The following is a 19,715-nucleotide window of genomic DNA, read 5'->3' on the forward strand; positions in this document are numbered from 1 at the left end:
TCCATGTAAAAAAGAGGTAATAAGTTCTACTTACTGAGAAGAAGCTCATACTTCAGCCCTCTGCTAGATTACAAGCTCTCCGAGAAGTGGGATCTTGAATGGCATCAGGAAAACATTTGCTGAGAAAGAAAACAGCCTCATGCAACAAAATACCAGAAATTTAAGATGAACACAAAACATTGTGCTCTGTGTTTAAAATATATATAGCAACCTCTTATTTTTCTCTCTCAACACAGAGGTGCCACAGAGGCAGGCAGTCCCCCAACCCCTGCCTCCACAGCTATGCCTGCCCAGTCCTCGAACTTACCATCTAGATATGTCAATTTCCTCTGACCCTGTGATATCAACATTTCCAGAAAAAAAAGATAGTATCTTATTCCCCAGAGAATTCCTTGGGTGACTTGGACATCCTAGTAAGAACTCAAGGTTTCTTCACTTGAAGGTATCTTCTGCTTTTAAGTTACCACTTCAAAATAATGTTCTCAATGTACATGCCTTCAGCTCCACTGGCTTGACCTATACATGGGCATACTTCTTTTTTTGCAATTTCTGTATCATTTGAAAAATTGTTGAATGCTTGCTGTTCTCAAGGCTTCATGGCTCTTTAGGAGTGGTGTACTGGTAAGTCAGCAATTTACCTAAATACACCCACCATGGCCTATATCAAACTACCAAAAATGTAACAATGAGGAATTGAAATATTCCTAAAAATTTAACAACTAGCTCTTGCTGTGTGAGCTGGCTCCAGCACCCCAGTGCATCTATGCAGGTTCTTGCTGGGGCACGGCTCGGAGGAGAACGGCTGTTTGATGCTGAAAACCACAAACCTACCCCTCTTTCACATGGCAGTTCTCATCTTATATATCAGTATACACTGGAAAGTGCAAGGACATTTATTAACTATGATGTGGTAAAGAAGATCAAGAGTTACAATATCTATGCATATGGTCCAATAGTGCATATCCTCCTACCCCTTTTACAAACAAACAAGCAAACTCAGTGAAATGTAGCAATTAAACTGTGGCAGAAAAGTTTTGAGTTGTGCAATTAAACGGTAGCCTTTTTTTTTTTTTTTTGGTTTTTCTTCCTCTTTATTGATTGAATATTGGGTTGACACTGGTTAACAAAACTATACAGGTTTCAGGCGCACAATTCCACAACACCTCATCTGTACACTGTATCATAGTCTCAATTCACTCCCTGTGGATCTTTCTACAGCTCCCCTTTGGAACCATTACAGAGTGACACAATAGAACATTCAGATTCAGGATCTGGCCTCCAGTTTTTAAGGCAGGGACATGCCACGTTCCCCGTTGAAGCACCGGTGCCTAATTTGGGAGCTGCAGAGAACTAAGCTGTTCCCCAAGAAAGCCCATAGACCATGTGGGCAGCAAAGCATTTTATAAGTTCACATTTGGTTATAGAATTAAGAGCTTGATGCACAATATTCATAAAGTAATGTAACCACAAGTCAAGATTTCAGCAGCCAAAGAAAAATTCTGAAAGGCTTTTTCCCTTCTGAAGACTTTAGAATGAAATTCCTTTTCTAGGCAAGGCTAGTCCCCATACAGTGTGATAAAAACTCATGGAGCATCAAAAAGAAAAAAAGATAAATAGCACCTAGAACATATTAGAACAGTGGGTTAAAAAAATAAAAAATACTTTATCTTCCTTCCATCCTTAAAGAAAACAGGTATCCAAACACTGCTTTGTGCTCCTTTGAAGAAGAAAAGCTAGTGCCCAGACCTCAATATAAGGGATGAAGAAGGAGAGCAGCCTTATGACTGTGATATGAACACAAACCCATTGAGCAGACAATATCAACTTACTCTCTTCCCATGAAGGGCTCTATTGTTTATTAATTTCAGAAGGAAGGGACTGGCTCAAATCATGATCAAGACTAAAAAATAACAGGACTAAGGATCATCTAAAGTGATTAATCCTCAAAACATGCCTAAAAGGAAATTATAAGCAAACCTAGCTAAAACTGGTTCCTCATTAAATGGGATGTGGCTTTAACAGGGTTCCTGTAATATCTCTTTATCGGAAAAATGAAGACTCACAAAGAGTGCCTCACAATTAGATCTCTATCTTCAAATCTCCTAGCACCCAAATTGTTTATTCTTATTGTTCAAACTGTTTTCCTCTCTCTGTTGAGGTGCCAGACAGGCTCGCTACATTGGCCTCAAACAACCACATACTTAACAAGTAGCCCAAGACTGTGAGGTTTAACCACTGGAAATGTAAACTGTCAAACTGTCTTGCCTCTTCTACTTCCTTACATGACTGGAGGTAAATCACAATATCTATTAACTAACCAGACTTTCTGATCTACAGCCTAGCTTAACAAAAGAGGCCAGGCCAACTCTATGAGACAGAGTTAACAACCCAGATTTTTAAAAATAGATCCTAGCAACAACAACAACAAAAATCAAAGTGATTTTTAATAACACATACAGTGTAAAATGCTTTACTATGAAAATCTCCTGAGTAACCTAGTGAAGAAGCATGGAAAGGGACTATCCTCTTAGAAAATCAAAAATGGGAGGAAGGAGTAATTTTGTCTCTCGTAACTGAGAAAAGTGAACTCGATCACTTCATTACAGAAGACTATACTGTCAATCCTTCCTGACACATTAGACATATTTCTTACTGGATTTTAGAAATTCCTGTGTAAATTAAAATTTGAAATAGATTGCTGTAGAGAAATGGAGGAAGTGATTATAAGGTTTTGAGAAATCAGAAGGGAGAAGTATAGGTTATATACAACATCACTTCCTTTTCTCAAATATTATGTAAAAAGTTTGTAAATACCTCAATTCACTCATATTTGGTGCAGTTCAGAAATCAAAAACGTTTTGAACAATAACACAGGTTAAAAGAATATTTTATATTCAATAACTGGTAGAATACTTTATACAGTCCCATACTTTATCTTCCTTCCATCCTTAAAGAAAGCAGGTTATCCACAAAATGTTTTGAAGAGTTTTTCTTGTCTCTGATCTTAGAAGTCAAGAAGGAAACCTGCTATAAGAAAGTAAAATAACAAATTGTACCTGGCATGACAATAGAAAGGACTCCTCTACCTCACCACTCCTTAAACTGTAAATTGATGACACTTTAAAAACCCAGTCAAAGCACTGACTCCTGATCCTGCCTACTCTAAGGAAATTAATGTTATACACTCCAAGTCGCCTAAACACAACTGATGATGAGATAATCAAACCAGTGGGTATATGCTGTGTGCTAACTCACAACAGAAAATGTACATGGAGCAAAAAACAAAGAATACTTATCTCAAATAAACATTGTGTCTGGCAGCATATCAGGAAGCCACAAACTCCATCTCAATTAAAAAATATATACATTTGGCATCAGTAGTGTGACCAACATGTAGGATTCTCCTTCCAATAATTGGAAGAAAACATGTAATACATTCAAGATCAAAGGTGAGATAAAAAGTATCTTTCTATTCAGGAAAAGAATTCCTTCATTCAATTCGAGTATGTTATAAAAGGGGTATTTTTGAGTCTCTTCTGAGTTTCTGAACAGTCTATAAATACAAAAAGAACACTTCTTCAATAAATAAATGGCTCCTAAAGTCTTTCCTGACCAGTTCCAGAATCCTCCATCAATACTGTGCAGGTCAGCTCCACATTTCTGAGAGACTTTAGCTGCCAGCGGAATGGAATATTTTCTTTTATTTAGGTGACTCTTCTTATATCCTGCAGACTTTCATCAATATGTCTCTTCATAGTCTGAATCCTGGAGGGGAAAGAATAGTATGTATATGAAGTATAATACCACCATCAGAATTTAGGCAAAGGCCACACACTGGGATCCCCCAATGGAACCCCACTGGGGAAACATTGCAGTGAAGTGGCACTGACTCGATATACCTAAATTCCCATGAAACATGAAACGTCACGGGGCCTCAATAGAATTGGTGTCTATTTGATGAATTTCCGCTTTGTAACCCTAAGTGTTCCATTTTCCTTGATGAAATTTTTTTAATTTCAACACTCATAGAAAGGTGCCTGTTTGCTGCAGAATGTATAAGATTGTAGCTTGGAGTTTAGGTTAGGAGTCAGCCCACCTCTGAATTTCAATCCCTTACTGGCTGTGTGATCTTGAGTAGAATTATTTAACTTCTCTAAAGCCTCAGTTTCCTCATCTATAAAATAGGGGTAATAAAAAGACTGATACCACATAGAACAGCTATGAGAATTGATTGAGGCACTATATATAAATCACATAACACTCTGCTTAGCTCTTTGTAAGCACTCATTCAAGAAAAGCTACTATGACCATTATTCTTATTTTTATTATTAAACTCATTGCTTCGAACCTCAAGTGGACCATTAGAACTACCTGGCATACCACATTTCTCTAGTTCATTCATTCTCCTATTCTCCTAGATGACTATTTCATACTTTCCCCTCTTTTCTCAAACTTCCAAAAATCTCTTTCTCACTTCATTCTCAGCTGAGGAGCTTGTTTTCTCCCATCATGGGAACAAAGAAGCAGTCAAGAGTGAACTTCCACAAGCTCCCATTATCATATTTATCCACTCACGTAAACCTGACCCCATCTACTTGGCCTTCCTTACTCTTTTTATGAATGCACCCTCCCTGCCCTTATCTAAGGCCAATATCGTCACTTATGCACTAGACCAGAGATCGGGAACCTATGGCTCGCGAGCCAGATGTGGCTCTTTTGATGGCTGCACCTGGCTCGCAGACAAATCTTTAATAAAAAAAATGATAATGTTAAAAATACAAAACATTCTCATGTATTATAATCCATTCATTTCCTACTGCTCATGTTCATGGTTGTGGGTGGCTGGAGTCAATCACAGCTGTCCTCCGGGACAATACCAAATTTTTATTGGATAATGTGTAACGTACACGGGTTGTTGTATGGCTCTCACGGAATTACATTTTAAAATATGTGGCGTTCATGGCTCTCTCAGCCAAAAAGGTTCCTGACCCCTGCACTAGACTCTGGAGTCACTCCAGTGATCCTCACCTCTCTCGCCTGCAGGTGAGGATCACCTACCATTGCCTATAAATATGCTACAATTTCTCCCATCTTAAAAAGAAAAACAACTCTTTGACACACACCTCTCTCTACCTTCTGCCCCATTTCTACACATCCCTCCACAGAAAAACTCCTTAAAAGAGTTGTTTGCACCCACAGTCACCAGTAAATATGTTCCTATTCTTTCTCAATCTTACCCAGTCCAGCTTTCATCTCAATATTCCACTGAAGCTGCTCTTGCCAAAGTCACCATTAACCTCCACATTACCAGATCATCCAATAATCAATGATCATTTTACTTGACTTGCCTCAGCAGCAATTAGCACAATCATTCTCTTTTTCCTTTTTAAAACACTTTCTTCTCTTGGCTCCCAGGATACCCAAGTCGCTGGTATTCCTCCTACCTCAGTGGATATTCCTTCTTAGCCTCCTTTGATAATTCCTCCTCATCTCCCCAGTCTCTCAACCTTAGAAACCTTTAGGGCTCAGTCCTTTGACTTCCTCTCTATTTATATTCATTTCCCTGGTAGAAATAGCTCTACCAGTCTCTATCTGCTAATGACTGCTAAATTTATACCGCCACTCTATACTTCTTTTCTGAACCTCATATCTATATAACAAGTTGCATAGTCCACATCTCTGTTTGGACATTTACAAGTATTTCAATTTAATATATCCAAACTCAGCTCCTCATCTTCCTCCCAAAACTTGTTGCACAAAGACTTGTACATATTAGAAAATAATAGCAAGTCAGCCCTGGCCAGGTAGCTTAGTTGGTTGAAGTGTCACCTGGATGCTCCAGGTTTGTGGGTTTAATCCCCACTTAGGGCACATGCAAAAATCAACCAATGAGTGCATGGTTAGGTGGAAAAACAAATCAATGTTTCTTACTCTCCCTCCCTTCCTTTCTCTCTCTCTAAAAATCAATCAATAGATAAAAATTTAGAAAAATAAAGAAAATAGCAACTCTATTCTACTAGTTGCTCAAGACCAGAACCTTGAAATAATCCTTGATTCCTCTTATTCTTTCACATATACATGTAACCCATCAGTAAATCCTTCTGACTTTACCTTCAAACCATAATCAAAATACAACCACTTCTTACCATTTGTACCACCACCCTGATCTAAACCAACACCATCTCCCCTCACCTGCATTATTCCTAAAGTCTCCTATCTGAACTCATTGATTCTTTTAAGATCCCTTACCACCTGTTCTCAACACAGAAGCCGGAATGACCCATTTAAAACATGCATCAATTCATAGTGCTTCTCTTGTCAAAAACCTCCAGTGGATTCTATTTCAGTAAGAATAAAAGTCTAGGTCATTACAATCACTATACTACTCTATAAGACATGACATTATCTCTCTGAAGAAATATAGGGGTAGGCAAAGTAGGTTTACAGTTGTGAGCACACAGAACACAGAGTTTATTCTTATACTATTTTTTATTAATTATTATATTATTTGTCTTATTACTATTTGTAGTCATTATTTTGTATCCTTACTTATGATTTATGTGTTGGATAATGACCGCTGGTGATTTAACCAATGACCACCAATGTGGTCCTTCTGCCCACCCTGTACCAATCTTCACCTTGCTCCTTCATTCCCACCACACTGCCTCCATGCTGTTCCCAGAACATGCCAATTATGGCCTCTTTTCAGGGACTTCACATCTGCCATTCCTATGCCTGAACTACTCCTCCACATTAGCCATATGGCTTGCTATCAACATCTTTTAGGTATCTGCTCAAATACCATTTCAACAAGGGTATTCCTGACCATCTTATGGATTCCTACCCCATCCATCCATCCATCTCAACTCCCTTATCTATTTTATTTTTCTCTATATCATTGAGCACTATATGATATATATTTTTTTTTTTATTTTTTTTTTCATTTTTCTGAAGCTGGAAACAGGGAGAGACAGTCAGACAGACTCCCGCATGCGCCCGACCGGGATCCACCCGGCACGCCCACCAGGGGCGAAGCTCTGCCCACCAGGGGGCGATGCTCTGCCCATCCTGGGCGTCGCCATGTTGCGACCAGAGCCACTCTAGCGCCTGAGGCAGAGGCCACAGAGCCATCCCCAGCGCCCGGGCCATCTTTGCTCCAATGGAGCCTTGGCTGCGGGAGGGGAAGAGAGAGACAGAGAGGAAAGCGCGGCGGAGGGGTGGAGAAGCAAATGGGCGCTTCTCCTATGTGCCCTGGCCGGGAATCGAACCCGGGTCCTCCGCACGCTAGGCCAACGCTCTACCGCTGAGCCAACCGGCCAGGGCTATATTTTTTAACTAGCTATTTTTATACCTCAATTTAAGAGGGGTAGGTGACATTTCAGCTGTGCCTTGGAGGATGAGTTTTCCAGCCAGGGAAAAAATGGAAGTTCACAGTCAACACGGCGGCATAGGTCAGCACTGTACTTACGTCCTCCCACAACCACATCAAAATTACAACTAAACTATAGAAAAACCATCATTCAGAACCACCTACTGACTAGGCAGTGGCACAGTGGATAGAGCGTCAGACTGGGATGAGGAGGACCCAGGTTCGAGACCCCAAGCTTGCCAGCTTGAGTGCAGGCTCATCTGGTTTGAGCAGGGCTCACCAGATTGAGTCCAAAGTCGCTGGCTTAAGAAAGGGGTCACTTGGTCTGCAGTGGCCTCCCGGTCAAGGCACATATGAGAAATCAATCAATGAACAAGTAAGGAGCCTCAACGAAGAACTGATGTTTCTCATCTCTCTCCATTCCTGTCTGTCTGTCCTTATCTGCCCCTCTCTCTGACTCTCTCTCTTTCTGCCACACACACAAAAAAAGAACCACCTGAAATCAGGATGTAAAGTAGACGCCACAAGACTGGTTGAGGGGCGGAGATGCAGAACGGGCTGGTCTCACACTCAGATGTGGTAGATAAAAATGGAGAGAGATATCTCAGCTGCAAAGGTCCCCCTAAGAATTGAAGAGTCCCAGCCCCATACCAAACCTCCCAGCTCAGGGTTCCAGTGCCAGGAAGAAAAGTCCCCATAATGTCTTTTTAATTCACTGATTGATTGACTGATATTAGAGAGAGGAAGAGAGAGAAAGAGAGACAGAAGTACCAATCTGTTTCTGTATGTGCACTGACCAGGGATCAAGCCAGCAACCTCTGCATATCGGGACAGTGCTCTAGCCAACCAAGCTATCTGTCCAGGGCCCATAACTTATGACTGTAAAAACCAGCAGAGATTGTGGCAAAGTGAGACAGAGGCCACTGGAGTCACAGGCCACCCCTCTTAAAGAGTCTGCACATGGACTTGCTCAACTCCCTCACTCTGAGCTCTAGCACCAGGGCAGCAGCTAAAAAGGTACCAGAAACATACAGGAAAGAACTAAGCTGTATGGCATTAAGAAGAGAGCCAGAGGGACAGCTTTCTCCAAGACAGAGGTGCTGGAAGAGGCCATTGTTCCTTTGCTGAGCCCTGCCCACACAGAGCTGGAAGGAGGGCACCATACCTGAGTCTCTATCAACCTAGCTCACACTGTTCACCCTGTACTGGTGATTCCCCAGAACCCACCCCACCAACTTATGGGCCCATCCAAGCTGCTTCTTGCAGTCTTTCCATACTAATAGCCTCTCTTGGCTCATGCTTCAGACTTTTCTAAAATCTCTCAAACAAGCATCATCTGGTCTCAGCATACCCCATACCTCACACTGAGCAGCCCCAGGCCTAGCACTAGCATCAGCTAGCCTTGGTTCTCAGCTTAGTCTCTCCTGGGAACATCCAGGCCCACCACAAGTAGCAGCGATCTGAAGATTGCTTTGTAGCTCATGGCAGGTGGCCCCAGACAAAATAAAAATGGTGGCTGACCTTGACCCACATCTCCCAGTAGGTCCCAGAGCCAACGAACCCAGTGGACAGCTTCAGACCATGTCAAAGCACCACCCAACACCTCCATAAGTGACATGCTCAAGGGGAAGACTCAATGGGTATCAGAGCCTGGCCTAAAGTAAGTACTGCTCCACAGGGTGGACCTCTGCACAGCTGATCCTCCATGGTAGTCAGAGGCGGTGGTCAGTTATCACACCAAGTCCTTGCAGCTGATCGGCCTGGGGATAAATCCCTCCCACTGACATGCCAACAGCAATCAAGGCTCAATTACAACAGGAGGGTGTATACAGCCCACATGAGGAAGGGCTGCACCTGACATGCCCAGCTCAAGTGAACCAGGAGGTTGTGTCACTGGACCCTACAGGACACCTACTACATTAGGCCACTCTATCAATCCCAGGAGATGTAGCACCTCTACCTAATACACAGAAACAAACACAGAAAGGCAGCCAAAATGAGGAGACAAAGAAATATGTCCCAAACTAAAGAACAGAACAAAAACTCCAGAAAAAGAACTATACAAAATGCAGACAAGCTATCAATCAGATGCAGAGTTCAAAACACTGGTTATAGGCCCTGGCCGGTTGGCTCAGCGGTAGAGCGTCGGCCTGGCGTGCGGGCGACCCGGGTTCGATTCCCGGCCAGGGCACATAGGAGAAGCGCCCATTTGCTTCTCCACCCCCCCTTCTTCCTCTCTGTCTCTCTTCCCCTCCCGCAGCCAAGGCTCCATTGGAGCAAAGATGGCCCGGGCGCTGGGGATGGCTCCTTGGCCTCTGCCCCAGGTGCTGGAGTGGCTCTGGTTGCGGCAGAGCAACGCCCCGGAGGGGCAGAGCATCGCCCCTGGTGGGCGTGCCAGGTGGATCCCGGTCGGGCGCATGCGGGAGTCTGTCTGACTGTCTCTCCCGTTTCCAGCTTCAGAAAAATACAAAAAACAAAACAAAACAAAACACTGGTTATAAAGATGCTTGATGAACTTAGGGGAAGAATAGAGGAACTCAGTGAGAACTTCAATAAAGAGATAGGAAACAAAAACAGAACTAGAAAACATTAAAAAAAAACAGTCAAAAACGAAGAATACATTAACTGAAATAAAGAATATATTACAGGAAGTCAATAGTAGAGTAGATGAAGCAGAAGATCAAATCAGAGATTTGGAAGAGAAGGAAGCAGAAAACACCCAATCAGAATAACAAGAAGGCCTGACTTGTGGTGGCGCAATGGATAAAGCATCAACCTGGAAATGCTGAGGTCGCAGGTTCAAAACCCTGGGCTTGCTTGGTCAAGGCACATATGGGAGTTGATGCTTCCAGCTCCTCCCCCCTTCTCTCTCTCTCTGTCTCTCTCTCTCCTTTCTCTCCCTCTCTGTCTCTCTCTCCTCTCTAAAAATGAATAAAATAAAAATTAAAAAAAAAAAGAAGAACAAGAAGATAAAAGAATCCAAGAAAATGAGGACAGTATAAGGAGCCTCGAGGATAACTTCAAGCATACCAACATTTTGCACCATCATGATGGTGCAAAACGAAGAGAGAGAGCAAAGAATTGACATCCTATTTAAGAAAATAATGATGGAGGCGATCCCATCCTAAGACAGGTTGCTGTGGGGGCTGTGCACCAACCATGAGGAACAATGTTTAATGGCCAAGCAAAATTGGCATTCAAGACCAAGGCTCCTGGCTTCAAGTTCAAGATGGCAAAGTCAGAAGGTCCTGAGTTCACCTCCTCTCACTGAGCAAAACTATAATTACATATAGAACAGCTATCTCTGAGAACAACCTAACTACTAAAAGAACAGATTTTCTACACCCCAGATATAAAAAAAAGAACACATGGAAATGGGTAGGAGGGGTAGAGACTAAGTCTAGTCAGGTCCTACCCTACCCCACATTCCCATGTGGTGACTCACAAGTGGGAGGAATATTACATCCGCGGAGGTAATCCCTGGAGAGTGAGGGGTCTGGACCCTAGCCTGGGAGACCTGCACCAGGAAGAGGAGCACCCATAACACCTGGCTTTGAAAAACAGTGGGGCTTACATCTGGGAGAGGCAGAAGGCTGTAGGAAACCCAGGTTGTATTCTTTCTGAGTGCTAGGACAGAGGCAGCCATTTGAAAAGCACCTAGGTCATACACGAAAGAGATATGTTAACTAATTTTAGGGTCTGTGTTGGAGGGACAGGAATTTGTTGGAACTTTCTCCTGAGAGGTGCTGGCATCTGCCATAATCTAGCTGATCTGACACTGGCAGGCACCATTTCTGACATTCTCCATTAGCCTTGAAAAGACTGTTCACCTCACCCTGGTGTTTTCCTGAGGACCCATCCAGGCTAGCATCCCTCCAAAGTAACTCTTGTTTTGCTATACCAACTGGGTAGCCTCAGTCAGCACCAGCACACACCAGTGTGTCTGCAACAGCATGGCTGAGCCTTGCAGCCAGCCACACCAAAGCCTGCCCTGCACAGGCTTTGGTGACTAGTGAGCCTGTGACAGTTGTGTCCAGGGCTCACAGCCAGCAGGCCAGAGACCAGCCTCACCTGCCAGTGTGTCCTTAGAAGTTGTGGCCCAGATACAGCAGCAGACCACACTAGTCCACCCAGGGAACACCTCTGGAGCACCTGGCTCTGATGACAAGGGAGTTCCACCACTGGGCCCCACAGGCATCTACTAAATAAGGCCACTTTTTCAAGACTAGGGATTCAGCCTACATTCCTCATACCCAGAAACAAACAGATAAAATGAGAGAAAAGAATGTTCCAAACAAACAAAACCCCAGGAAAAGAACTAAATTAAAATAAAGTAAGCTGCCTACTAGATAAAGAGTTCAAAGCAATAGTCATAAAGATGTTCAGTAAATTCCTCAACAAGTGGATAAATTCAATGAGAATTTAAAGAAAGAGATAAAAATTATAAAAATGAACCTATCAGAACTGAAGAATATAACAATTGATATGAAAAATACACTGAAGGAAATCAGCATCAAATCAGATGACACAGAAGAAAGGATCAGCAATCAGGAATACAGGATAATGGAAAATACCCAATTGGAAGATCAAAAAAAAAATAATAATTAAATAGAATAAGGATAACATAAGGGCCTTGTGGAACACCATCAAGTATACTAACATTCAAATAATAGGGGACCCAGAAAGAGAAGAGAGTAAGAAAGGGATAGGAAACCTATCTGAAGAAATAATGACTGAAAACTTCCCTAACCTGGTTAAGGAAACAGATATCCAAATCCAGGAAGCACCGAGTCTCAAACAAGATGAATACAAAGAGACATTATAATTATATTGTTAAAAGTTAAAGATAAAGGTAGAATCTTAAAAGCAGCAAGAGAAAAACAACTAGTTACATACAAGGGAATACTCGTAAGACTATGCAGGCCGGAGGGAGTGTCATGGTATATTCAACATGATGAAAGGAAAAACCCTACAACCATGAATACTTTATTCAGCAAGGTTATCATTCAGAATTGAAGGAGAGATCAAGATTTTCACAGATAAGCAAAAGCTAAAGGAGTTCATCACCAGTAAACTGGCATTACAAAAAATGTTAAAGGAAATTCTTTAAGTGGAAAGGAAAAGGCCAAAATTAGAAATATAAAAATATTTAAAAGAAAAAAGTTACTAGTAAAGGCAAACATAGTAAAGATAGACCAATCATTTATAAATCTAGTATGAGAACAATGAAAATGGTAATAAGTACATACCTAGCAATTATTACTTAAATATAAATTGACTGAGTGTTCCACTGAAAAAACATAGGGTGATTGAATGGATAAAAAGACACATATAGACAGAAGGTGAAGGGATAAAAAGATATTTCATGAAAATGGAAACAAAAAACAAAAAAAAAAGGAAGCTGGGACAGCAATACTTGTATCAAGACAAAATAGACTTTAAAACAAAGGCTATAATAAGAGACAAAGAAGGACCCAGCAATTCCACTTCTGGGTATTTATATAAAGAAAACAAAACACTAATTTGAAAAGATATATACACCTCTATATTCACTGCCACATTATTTACAATAGCCAAGATAATGAAGCAACCTAGGTCTTCATCAATAGGTGACTGGATAAAGAAGTGGATACACACACACACACACACACACACACACACACACACTGGAACATTACTCAGTCATAAAAAAAGAATTAAATCTTGCCATTTATGACAATATGGATAGACCTAGAGGGTACTGTGCTAAGTGAAATGTCAGAGAAAGACAAACACTGTATCATTTTACTTATGTGTGGAATCTAAAAAAATGAAACAAACACATAGATTCATAGATAAAGAAAAACTGATAGTTTCTAGAAGGTTGTGTGGTTGGGGTATAGGCAAAAAAGTGAAGGTGATTAAGAAGTACAAATTTATAGTTGTAACATAAATCACCGGGATGTAAAGGAGCACATAGGGAACAAAGTCAGTAATATCACAATGACTTTTAATGGTGACAGATGGATAGTGGACTTTTTTTTTTTTTGTATTTTTCTGAAGCTGGAAAGGGGAGAGACAGTCAGACAGACTCCCGCATGCGCCCGACCGGGATCCACCCGGCACGCCCACCAGGGGGCGATGCTCTGCCCCTCCGGGGCGTCACTCTGCGGAGACCAGAGCCACTCTAGCGCCTGGGGCAGAGGCCAAGGAGCCATCCCCAGCGCCCAGGCCATCTTTGCTCCAATGGAGCCTTGGCTGCAGGAGGGGAAGAGAGAGAGAGGAAGGAGGGGGTGGGGGTGGAGAAGCAAATGGGCGCTTCTCCTATGTGCCCTGGCCGGGAATCGAACCCGGGTCCCCCGCATGCCAGGCCGACGCTCTACCGCTGAGCCAACCGGCCAGGGCCTGATAGCGGACTTTTTGTGTTGATTACTTTGTAATGTATATATGTGAGAAATCTCACTATGTTGCATGCCTGAAACTAATATAATGTATGTCAACTATAATTTAAAAAGAGCTTTACATTCCAGAATAAAAATTAGGCATGAAAAAAATAATAATGATAGAATAAAACATACAAGTCCAAGAAGTGCAGAGAGTCCCAAACAAGATGAACCCAAAGAGGCCCACACCAAGATATTATAATTAAAATGCAAAAGTTTAAACACAAAAAGAGAATCTCAAAGGCAGCAAGAAAAAAACTTTGGATAGTTATCTACAAGGGAGCTCCCATAACACTGTCAGTTGATTTCTCAACAGAAACTTTGCAGGACAGAAGATTGGCACTAAATGTTCAAAGAGGTGAAAAGCAAGGACCTACATCCAAGATTACCCAGCAAGGCTATCATTAAGAATTGAAGAACAGCCTGACCAGGCGGTGGTGCAGTGGATAGAGCGTCGGACTGGGATGCGGAGGATCCAGGTTCAAGACCCTGAGGTCGCCAGCTTGAGCGCGGGTTCATCTGGCTTGAGCAAAAAAAGCTCACCAGCTTGGACCCAAGGTTGCTGGCTCGAGCAAGGGGTTACTTGGTCTGCTGAAGGCCCGTGGTCAAGGCACATATGAGAAAGCAATCAATGAACAACTAGGGTGTCACAACGAAAAACTGATGATTGATGCTTCTCATTTCTCTCCATTCCTGTCTGTCTGTCCCAATCTATCCCTCTCCCTGACTCTCTGTCTCTGTAAAAAAAAAAAAAAAAAAAAAAAAGAATTGAAGAACAGCTTTCCAGACAAGTAAAAGCTAAAGGAGTTCATCTCCACCAAACCAGTATTACATAAAATGTTAAGTCTTAAGGTGAAGAAGAAAAAAATATCAAAAATATGAATAATAAAATGGCAATAAATACATACTATCAAAAATTGAATTTAAAAAACAAAATCAATGAACAAGCTAAAGAGAAACAGACTCATAGATACAGAAAACATTTTGACAGTTGCCAGATGAGATGGTGGTTGGAGGGCTGTGAGAAAAACGTGAGGGGATTAAGAAGTACAAATTGGAGGTTATAAAAATAGTCATGGGGATGTCAAGTACAGCAGAGAATGTAGTCAATAATGTTGTGATAACTATGTATAGTAGCAGGTGGGTACATTTATTGGGAATATCACTTATTAAATTACATAATGTCTAATCACTGGGTTGTACACCTGAAACTAATATAATATTGTATATCCACTGTAATTGAAAAATAAAAGGTCCTGGCCAGTTGGCTCAGTGGATAGAGCATCAGTCTCGCATATGGACATACCAGGTTCAATTTCCAGTCAGGGCACATAAGAGAAGCAACCATCTGCTGCTCTCTCCCTCTCTCTCTCCCCCTTCTCTATCTCTTTCCCTCCCACAGGCAGTGGCTTGGTTGGTCCAAGAATCAGCCTCAGGTGCTAAAAATAGCTCAGTTGACTCAAGCATCTGCCACAGACAGAGGATGCCTGGTAGATCCTGATCAGGGTGCATGTGGGAATCTGTCTATCTCCCCTCCTCTCACTTAAAAAGAAAAAAATATAATAATACTGATAATAAACTAAAGAAAAAAATAAAATAGAATGTATGGGAAGTTTTTTGACATCCAAGATTTTTGTCAGTTTTGTTCACTATTTCCTAAGTACCTAGAATCATATCTGGCACATGTCAGATGCTCAATGAATAACTTGAATGAATTAATATCTGAAACATGGATAATAATATTATAGACAATTACTTCTTTTGTGTTATCTAAATATCCAAACCCTAAAGGTTTGGTATTAGATCCTCTCCACTGGCACTATCAACCTTTCCCTTCTCCTACCTATTATACTCAAGTACATGCGAGAAAGAGAAACAGAGAACACAGCAATGAGTAATTAGGCCACGGTCATCTAGTTAATTGCTGAGCTTGGAAATAAGTAGAAAGAGGACTCAAGTTTAAACCCAGAAATGACAGGTGTGCTTTCTATTAGGTCATAAGTTGCTTTTGACCTGTTTCCAGTTTTACCACATCAAAGAATCTTTCTTCTCCCTAGGATCCTGGGATAGCAACACAAGCCTACCAGTCACAGCAGGAGCTCAAAAAGGGAAGGATGATGGCCTTTTGAAATTTAAATCAAAATTCTGGCTTTATAATCTGAGTATTTCTTATTGACAAAGCCATCACCAAAAAGGTTCTATCACTAATTCCCTGGGAGGGGGGGGATGGGACTGAGGCTCTACAGAAAGGGCTCTAGATCCAGCCAACAGGAGTCTCCAGGCATGACCTCAGTAGCAAAAGACACTCCTCTCTCAGAATGTTCTCTGTCAGTGAGCAGAGACTGTTCTACACAGTTCCCTTCCCTAATCCAAAGATACTGCTCTGTGCCCATGCAACAGAAAACAAAAAAATAACAATTAGAGTTGCAGGCGGGGTCTCATGAAACCAAAATGCTTTGGAGGAAGACTTTGGTTGATACCATGCTTTGGACCTATGGGCATACCCTCTGCTGCACAGTAACCCCATAAGTAAGCAAAAAAGTGAAATAGGAACAGGGAACAGAAGAAATGGCATGGGCTTACCAAGCAGTCAGCACAACGAACACAAAGCCTTGTCATGCAATCATCTTTCTCCTCTTGGTCAGTGCTGAAAAAAAAGAACAAACCAAGTTAGAACAGTCACTAGCTTACTGTAATGGAGCAGCTAAAAGCACAGGTGCTGAAGTCAGACAGGTCTGGCATTAAATTCCAGTTCAGCCACTTATTAGCAGGATGACAGGGCAAATTACTTAAGCACCATGAGCCTGTTTCCTCATCCATAAAATGCAGGTATTATCAGCTATGCTTAAAGGACAGTGGTTAGGAGTAAATAAAAAATAAACACATGTAAAACACATACCACAGTGCCTGGCATATATGTAGTAAGTGCTCAAAAAATAGGAGCTAGTCACAGTCATTCATTTGGAAATGTACTGAGCACCAAGCATGTCTGTGGCATTGCTCTGGACTGGGGACAAAGATGTTAATGAAGCACAGTCCCTTGAAGAGTTCAGTCTCATGGGGGAGAGAGACCTTTTGAAACTTAACATGTATGTCATAATACAGTGTGATAAATATTTTAATGAAGTTTAGATCAAACTGCTATGGCAGCAAAGAGGAGGGAGTGACCAGTTCTCCTGGTAGGACTCAGGAAAACTCAAGAAAAGGGGACGCTGCAACTTGGTCTTGGAGGATAAGGAAGAAGAGTATTCCAGGTTAAAAAGGGGAAAATGCTCAATGAGGGGATTCTAGGTGAGAGAAAAGTATGTGGAGAGGGGATGAAGTATGACCTGAATGAGCAAAGAAAAATAAGCTAACTGTAGCTGGAATGCAGACTGAATGAGAAGAAATGGAAGGAAGCAATGGGACTTGAAATTTCCTGTTAATTTTGAAAGAATGGGACATCCACTTCAGAATTTACATTCAGAACCAAATAATCATACCATCTGATTTCCAAAGCAGGAAACTAGGACCATACTATCAAACCCCTCCATCTCTCTCCAAATCAATATCCACAGGCTTCACTTTCAACTTTCCTACCAAGAACTATTCAACCTTCCTTCAGCAGAACTATTCTCATCAAAATGAAGTTTCACCTGCAGAAATTAACACAGCCTGGAAGAAAGGAAGACATGGCTAGGGACCTGGGTACTAGCAACAAAGCAGGGATCTGAAGAGGCAATGGGTTTACCGCTCAGGGCTCCAGCTGGACTTACTCATCTGAAACCTCAATAGATGACTTCTTATAGCCAGATTTGCTCCTCTTCTTCAGCCCCGTAGACTTCTTCACCATTCTCACCAGCAGCAGAACAACCACCACAGTTGAGGGAATGAAGACAAGAATGGAAAGAAGGGCCACAGAGGAGAGCATAATGCCAAAACCTAGAGGAGGAAAAAGAGAAGGTAAAAGAGAGAGACATGCAAAATGTTTCCCTTGACATAAGATAGGTTTTACTTTTGCTCTTGCATTTCTTCTCATTACAAAAGAAATAGATCCAATGTAGAAAAGGTAGAAAACATAAACAAAAAGAGAATGAAAATTTACCTATAATCCTACTACCTAGGATTAACACATTAGTGTTTATATGGGTCTGCATCTAGGGAGGGCAGTGTATATTTTTTAAAGTATAAATCGTATTTTACATATTATTTCTAACCTCTTGTTTTACTCAATATATGATAAGTATTTTCCATGTCTATTAAAAGTTACTTCCAGATGTTTTTTAATAGCTGCAAGGTATTCATCATATTGAGAAGTTTAATGAATCAGTCCTCTCATTCTTTGAAATATGAGTTATATGACGATGATCATCTTTGTACATAAATCTTCATGTTTAACTCTATTTCTTTAAGATAAAATTTTAAAATGGAATTCTAGGTTAAAGAATGTATACTTTTAAGGCATCTGATTCATACTAAGAACTGTTTTCCAGAAAAACAATATCAGTTTCTATTCCCACCACCGGTAGGAATGTGCTCATGTCTTTGAAACTTAAAGGTTATTGTCTTAAAAAGTAATAATAATAATGTACTCCTGTATCTCTAAGTCTTTGGTTCAAATTCAACTAAAGACTAGAATGACCACTCATAGTTAAGAGGGAATAATGTGGGGAAAAAAGTTGTCTTTATCCTACTCTCCGTTTCATACTAAAAGGAAACCGCTGGTCTTTGCAACATAAAAGACACATGCTGTATCCATTATTGGGGTGGAGGGTACCCTTTAAGGACGCAGACAAGAACACTGTCTCGTAACTGATGCTATGAACAAATTAGGAAAACCAGAATGACCTCTATCTCACAGAAATAACAACCCTCCATTTATTCAAGGATTTGACATACATCCCACAAGACCTCTGGTCCCCTGAAGTAAAAAAAGGGAGAAGGCAAGAATGGAGAAACTATGACAATATTTGAAGAAAAACTTCAGTTTGCAAAATAAAGATTAAAAAAGTCATCCTAATAGACAATTCAGGATGGCAGAATGCTCCAAAGACCAGCTGGCTTACAGAGATAGGTAGCTTTGCTTATCATGGGTCTCTCCAGAAAGCACCATAGTAGTCACCGAGTCGTGCAGAAGAAGGCTGCTGACAGGTAGCTTACCCCTTTCTGTGACTATTAGTTCTGTCATGGGAATATTATGGTGCACGTCTGGGGGATTCTTCACAGCACAGCTGAATGTCCCATTGTCCTTTATGGTAGGGTTGCTTATGCTTATGGATGCGTCCCCTTTGTACACATCTCCAACCCAGGAGATTCGATCTCGAAATGTGCCTGCTGTGGTTGGGTACTGGAAGGACTGATAATGAAAAATCTAAGAAAGCAATACCATGAGAAAAAAATAGTTAATTTGGAAAATGCAATAAAAATCTAAAGCTTAATAGGTCTAAAGTAAAATACAAATGTATAATGGGTTTTCTCAGTTGGGCAATTTCTATGCTTTGTTCACCTCCATCCCTTAGGTTAAAAGACAGGTTGATGGAACATCAGAAAAAGGCCTGATAAAAGATCTTGGTGCCCTAACTCTGGAACCTCTTCTAGATTCTCCCTGAAGTCCTAAAGCAGTGATTATCAGCCGGGGACATGGTGCCCTCCAGGGGACACTCAGCAATGTCTGGTTGTCAAAACTAGGGGGAATGCTACTGGCATCTAGTGGGTAGAGATCAAGGATATTACTAAAAATTCTACAATGCATAGAACAGTCCCTACAACAAAGAATTATCCAGCTTAAAATGTTGACAGTACCAAAATTGAGAAACCCTATTCCAAAGTAGCCTAGTTTGGTTTGCAAATGATTTCTATGCATTTAGTCATTTGAGTCTCATGACAACAATATATGGGGTAAGTAGACTGTTTCAAGTTTATAGAAAGGGCCCAAACAAGGCCAA

The 19,715-nt window shown here is 41.2% G+C and overlaps 2 protein-coding genes across 2 annotated transcripts in view; both read right to left on the minus strand.

Moving 5' to 3' along the window:
- JAML (junction adhesion molecule like) overlaps window positions 1-785 on the minus strand; it is a 30,957-nt gene extending 30,172 nt beyond the window's left edge. Inside the window, exons 1-2 of the mRNA XM_066245846.1 lie at window positions 308-785; window positions 35-119 (exon numbers count right to left, since the gene is read on the minus strand). The gene's annotated coding sequence lies outside the window, so the exon portion shown is untranslated. The remainder of the gene's footprint in view (window positions 1-34; window positions 120-307) is intronic.
- Window positions 786-1,060: 275 nt separating this feature from the next.
- Window positions 1,061-19,715, minus strand: part of MPZL3 (myelin protein zero like 3) — a 35,493-nt gene continuing 16,838 nt past the window's right edge. The window contains exons 3-6 of the mRNA XM_066245859.1: window positions 18,931-19,141; window positions 17,547-17,712; window positions 16,375-16,438; window positions 1,061-3,765 (exon numbers count right to left, since the gene is read on the minus strand). Coding sequence (XP_066101956.1) covers window positions 3,739-3,765; window positions 16,375-16,438; window positions 17,547-17,712; window positions 18,931-19,141 — 468 coding nt within the window. The 3' untranslated portion in view covers window positions 1,061-3,738. The remainder of the gene's footprint in view (window positions 3,766-16,374; window positions 16,439-17,546; window positions 17,713-18,930; window positions 19,142-19,715) is intronic.

The sequence above is a fragment of the Saccopteryx bilineata genome, chromosome 1 (genome assembly GCF_036850765.1).
Source record: "Saccopteryx bilineata isolate mSacBil1 chromosome 1, mSacBil1_pri_phased_curated, whole genome shotgun sequence".
Classification (NCBI taxonomy): Eukaryota; Metazoa; Chordata; class Mammalia; order Chiroptera; family Emballonuridae; genus Saccopteryx; species Saccopteryx bilineata.